Source organism: Azolla caroliniana, unplaced genomic scaffold, assembly GCF_043228905.1.
Source record: "Azolla caroliniana isolate FFs.n. ecotype wild unplaced genomic scaffold, voAzoCaro1.0.p SCAF_2, whole genome shotgun sequence".
Taxonomy (NCBI): domain Eukaryota; kingdom Viridiplantae; phylum Streptophyta; class Polypodiopsida; order Salviniales; family Salviniaceae; genus Azolla; species Azolla caroliniana.
This window is the reverse complement of record NW_028230437.1, coordinates 21,341,021-21,347,276: the sequence shown is the minus strand read 5'-3', so window position 1 is coordinate 21,347,276 and position 6,256 is coordinate 21,341,021. Positions and strand designations below refer to the sequence as shown.

The 6,256-nt window shown below is 33.3% G+C and overlaps 1 protein-coding gene across 1 annotated transcript; it reads right to left on the bottom strand.

Annotated features, from left to right (window-relative positions):
• Positions 1-392: 392 nt before the first annotated feature.
• On the bottom strand, positions 393-6,031 carry LOC147867571 (glutamate receptor 3.3-like). The gene is made up of 5 exons (XM_087315348.1): positions 5,616-6,031; positions 4,306-4,580; positions 1,535-1,566; positions 1,001-1,410; positions 393-699 (listed from the first exon to the last, which is right to left on the bottom strand). The coding sequence occupies exons 1-5, from the start codon at positions 5,922-5,924 to the stop codon at positions 409-411; spliced, it is 1,317 nt and encodes a 438-aa protein (XP_087171474.1). The 5' UTR covers positions 5,925-6,031; the 3' UTR covers positions 393-408.
• Positions 6,032-6,256: the final 225 nt, after the last annotated feature.

The following is a 6,256-nucleotide window of genomic DNA, read 5'->3' as shown; positions in this document are numbered from 1 at the left end:
CGATCCGACTCCTAGTTTCGGATATCATCTGAACACCGATCCGGTTCTTCGTTCCGGATACCGATCCGGCTCTAGCTTATTTAGCCGATCCGGATCCGGTTGACCTTGCTCGCTCAACAATTTTGATAAACAAAAACCTAATTACAATAATATGGCATGTTTCTAGCAATGATTACGCAAAGTACTGAGCTTCAGATAGGCAATAACATCTTATTTCCACCACATGTATACAATATCTGTACATGTTTAATCATTTTCACATAATATGTAACTTGAAATCTAAGCTTTCTCTCAACATAAAATATAATAATGAATTACTAAATTACAAGAACTTTTATAACTCTATGTTAATTATTCCACCACATTAAATGATTTTATTGATATATTTTTATTTCTTGCTTGAAAAGGCTATTGATTTTGATTCTCGGTCATTTCCACAAATCCTTGACGATTATGTGATACTGTTGATGAGGGTCGACAATACAAACATCTTAGTAATACACACGCAAGATACAATACAATTATGATACAAAGTACACCCAAATAACTATAGAAAGACATTTTTGTGGTAGTAGTGGTTGTTGTACATTGTCGAGAACCAAGCCATTTATTCTTAAGTTCTTGAAGCTCACCAGATTCTTCTAAAGATATGATAGAAAGTGACATATCATTTGTTAAGGATGAGTTCTTTTGAAATGCCTGCAAGATGGGAGGGAAATCCTTATGATATTAGTTTTTATTTTAAATGTATATTTACATACTATTTCTTTTTGTACCATGGTTAGTTGGTTCATTTTATTTCAGGAGATAATCCTACATAAATATTTAGTGATTTCACTCGATCAAAGTAATTAAATAATGACATGTGAGTTAAATATATTAAGTTCGCTAGTTGAGTACTTGTCTCAAAAGTATTATATGTATTGGTTGTATCATTATTATGGCATGCATTAAAAAATAAAACTAGATGACATGCTACAATTAAATAAACAATACTTACAAATGAGAAGCCGCCAAAGTAAACAATGTTTGAATCAACAATCGTATAGTCGCATCCCAAACTTGTAAGGAAGGTCTCTATATAAGGTGACTCATCAATAATTGCTGCCACCTCATTCAAATTCAATGCATCAACATAATTCTTGTCAGTATCCAATTCTATAAGCCTATCTAAAGAAATCTGTAAGTGATTCTTTAAGTACTCTAGTGTGAATGATCCTTCTTGGCATCCTATATGTAATCGAGAATTTTGTAGGTCTTGAAAACTTCTAATGATTGGAGTTTGTTGTTGTTGTTGTTGTGCTATTATTATTGATGACAAGCTAGCCGTATAACTTGACGTAAATATCAGTACAGCAACAAGCCAAAATAGTATCACTGCTTTACCTAACTGTGTCGTGGTATTCTCCCCTACCAAGAATTGCAGTTGTTTTAATAATATTCAATTGTCTAGAGCTTTTCTTAGAAAGTTATTTGTATATAATATCATGGTATAATTGTTTTATCCTTGTGCATTTTTGGAATGTGTACTTACTATGGGAAAAGAATATTGCCATGGATGTGAGCCTGTACATTGGCATTACAAAATTCAAAGTATAAAAATTAGAAATAATTATATGTTTAGGGATTTAAGGCAAAAATCTTGAAGAAAAGTAAGTTCCTAACACTACATTACTACAATAAAACATACAACAATTGTTGGACACTTTTTCCTGCATGTAGAAATGAGACATAATGGAAAGATAAAGACATGTTGTCTAATAGATAAAAAACCAGCAATAAGTGAGAAGGAGAGAGAGATATACATGACACAACATCAAGAATGTTGATAAATGTCATGGATGGCGTCATAACGAATGTTGATAATGATATGTGCCGATCATGAATGGTTTTACAATATTTGAACCTCTCTAACTATAGTACACCTAGATCACTGCATCCTTACAACCTAACCTCAATGCATTCTAGCCACTTGGTTGCCATTCAAAAAACTATTATATTGATAATCATACAAAATGCTACAATAATTAGCACAAATACAATGATATATAGTGACTAGAGAAACGTTAAAAAGGTACATGAATATTATAATAGTGGATTGGCTAAGGTAAGGTTCATCTTAATTATATACCTATTTAAATTGTAATGATTTATGTAGTTTACAAAAACACAAGTTTTGCTTTTGGATATAGCAACTAGTATCTAAAATTTCATGAGACACTACATTTGTGGTTATCCTCACATGACATGGATTCCTCAAAACAAGGCTGCCCTCCACAATCTAATAAACCATGGTGTGTACATATCTATTTGCAAAATGCCAAGACATGTGTGGAGCTACAACTCCATGAGCATCAATCGGCTTAGCACGTGTTTTGAAACCTTTGGCCTCTATACATCCTCAAGATATTTTTAGTTTTCTCTTTTCATATTCTCACCATGGTTAGGATGATACATATCCTCTGCTAACAATATATTTGATAGGGAAACCTTATTCTCTCCCATTTCTATACTTGGTTTTTGTTCACCACATTGTCATCAAAGTATACATCATCGGTTTCACAACCATTGTGTGCTTTCTTGGTATGAGTTTATCCCTCCTAAAGGGAGAAGTCGGCGACCAAATGAGAGAAGTCAACAATCAAAGTTCGGTTGATCAGTTGAATCGACCAACGAGTCAACTTGGTAGTCAACTGATTGGATGGAATGGAGAATCGACCAATCAGGTCGACCAGATTGACCAACGAGTCGACTTGTGGGTTGACTAAATCGATGGTTGATTCAAGTGAAGGACAATAGGCCAACTAGTCAGACCGACCTTTATCTTAATCTTGAACCTTTTAAACATTTGTGATAATCCAAAATGCTTCTCCTTGAACCATTGTTGTAAAATACTTAGCATAAAATACGCGTACAATACATATTCTAAGTATTCTAACTTTTTTTTTAAAAATTCTTAGAATACGTATTTTATAGATAAAGTACATTAAATACGTTTAGAATACGTGTAGAATACGTTTAGAATACTTAGAATACTTGTAAAATACGTTAAATACTTCTTAAATTTTAAAGTTTTTTTTTTTCAAAAAACAGAAAATATTTTTTGAAATGATAAAGACTTGTTAAATACGTTGAATACGTAGAATATGTCAAATTTTTTGAATACGTAGAATACGTCAAATTTTTAAAAACAACAGTTCTAAAACGTAGAATATGTGTAGAATACTTCAGAGTATTCTAAAACATACTCTAAACGTAGAATACACGTTTTTTAACAACTATGCCTTGAACAAATAGGAAAGAGACTTTTTTGAGGAACTTTTGAGGTTGCTTTTTGGAAAGTTCAAATTGAGTCATCCTCCTTAGTGTTCTAGAATTCTCTTTCAAAGATCACTTTAATATAACATGTGCTTAAAACTTTAATATAACATGTTAGGGATTCATAAGGCATAATACTTCAAAAATTTTAATTTTGCTAGTTGAGTGTCACCTTTTGCACAATAACTCTCCAAATTTTGGTAATTGTCTAAGCAAGCATGTCTTTACATTTTGTAATACCTTCAAGCACACATACTTCCAGATATATACCAAACTTTAATGCCATATTTCAGTTTGACCAATCATTATTTGTAGATTCAGGTTATATTTGTATATTTGATGGAATTTTGTCTTCTACAAAATTCCATTGAATACTAGGTTCCCAATCACGACCATTTTTGGGACAAAATCTTTGTAATCCATAGATCAACATCAGGTTTTCGTATTGGAAATAATTCCCCAATATCACCAATTTAACAAGCGCGCGCTTGGTTTTGTATAGAGGATAAACAATTCCGAATAATCCTTGATGCAACGTTCAAGTTGCATGATATATGAGATCTATCCACACACTTTATGTCCCAAATAGAAGTACGAACATAAAAACATGGAGTTCATTAAAAAGGCTCGAAGGTTCACGGAAGGACATTGTTTTTCTACCCACGTCTAGAGGCCTCTGTAACCCAAGAACTACTAGAGTTGGCTACAAATTGGGTAGGTAATACATGTAGGGGTGAACTACAAATTGGATGATTGATCAAAATAGGCACAATCCTTGAACTCTAGCATGAATTACCAAAGAACATTCGAAAGAAAATGGAGCATGAGCTATTCGGTAGTCTTGGAAGTTAGGGAAGACTTGGTTCCATTAAGAGCTTGCTTAATGAATCTCTATGTGAGAGGCACTTAAATCATAGACTAATAATACATAGCCATTTGAAAGTTATTGTTTGATGGAAATAGTGTGATGAGGAAAGGAATGCTTACCAGAATGATCTTGAGAGTGCAGCTTTCCAACTTTCACCATCAGATCGGCCATGCTCCACAATGAAGATACAAATGATGGTGAGCACAAACATTCCCACAATGCTAAACCAAAGGCCCCTAGAAAAGGGGGCTAATAGTATCCAAAAATGGATGTTAGGCTCTGATTTAAGTGGCACGATCATTTGAAGGCTTGATTGTATATACGGTTGTGTAAAGTCCACCAATTTTAATCGGTCACTAGTTATTGTCAAATCGGCGACGACCCCATCTACCTCCTTTTGATCATACCATGAAACATCCATAGTTATTTGTAAAAATGAGCAAAACCATAATATAAAAACATGGATGCTATCTATATATCATTGTAAGTAGTTGACACATCAATTTGAATAAGTTACTAGAGAAGACAGACAAACATTGCTTAGTTTATTATATGGGAATTAATTTCCAGATGTCCATTCAAACGCTACCAAATTACTTGTATTCATTCAATGAAACATGATTAAAATGAAATTACACACTTAGGAACATTGGCCTACATAAACCGGAATGAAATCACACAAACAAGGTTGCGTTTAGGTCATGAATGAAGATCAAACTATCATAGGAGGATCCATAGATAGATAACATCCCATAGGTGGATTCATAGATAGTTCCAAGTAACAAGTGTTGGGTCACAAACATGACTATGGTTGGGTACGATTAACATCCCATGACTAATGTTGATGTCCTTCAGATAAATTTGAAGGAGAAGATTTCCTCATTCAATATATTTTGATATTCGAAGTTCCATAATTGAAGGAGGACGGATGAGAAATGAATAACTTACATAAAATAGAACCATTAAGATGCAATATAAGCAAGCTACTAATCCTAATTAGCATTATTGTTATGTGAGAAATTTAATGCAAATATAATACTAGTTTGGGACATCCTCTACTCATTAACGCAAAATTTAAAACATAGTTAACATTCCTAATAAGTTTCAAGAGTATCTAGTATGAGGAGCTAACTATTATATTTAGGGTAATGATATATTTCTGTCTTTGTTCAGTATAACTTCAAGGTATTCCATGGACAATATATTTTTAGTGATTTCTCTCTATTCATGATACAATGCCCGAGCATGGACATGATCCCTTATGCATTTTCCAGCATCTATTCCAGCACACACAAATGCTTGAATGCATATAGATCATCTAGTTGGATGTATTATAAACAATCAAAAGGTTGAATTATTTATCTTATTTAATCCGACAATCCTTAAATTTCATTATGATGAGCTGTACTTAATTAAAAAAATAAAGGACCTGAGAGACAAGCTTTTGCACGAGATCATTATAGTTAGGGGTTTGGTTTCGATCACCGTATCCAATTAGCGTGTAGCTGTAATTCAGTTTCTCAATACATTGTCGGAAGACTTCAACGGAAAAGCCGGAGAAATTGAAGGTAGAATTGGATGTAGGTGGTACATCTGATGAACTCCAATTCACAAACTCTTGAAACCCCATTTTGAATGGAACTAGAATTTTTAAGTCATTGGTTGCGGCAACAATGGGCAGTGGTTGGACAACAAAAATGATAGTAGCAATAATGAGCAATAGGGAATAATGTGTCATTGTAGATGGCAACCAATTGGTACCAATTAGCTAATGGTGAGCATGAAGAGCAAAGAGCGGAATGAATATACAGTTTAGGATAGGAACTATAGATAAGTAAAGTTTGGGCAAAGAAAAAGAGAGAACTATATATAGAGGACTCAATACGCTTTACTTGTTAGGACTAGTAAAGGTCTTCCTTCAAAAGCGTATAATCACTATATACATATTATGTATGTGCTATTGATTTTTTGAACATTCATGTTGTTCACATTGCCGTGGAATGTCAATGATAAAAAAAAACGTTGTGTGTGTATGGGTACATTGATAATAATAGAAAATGCGGTAAGACT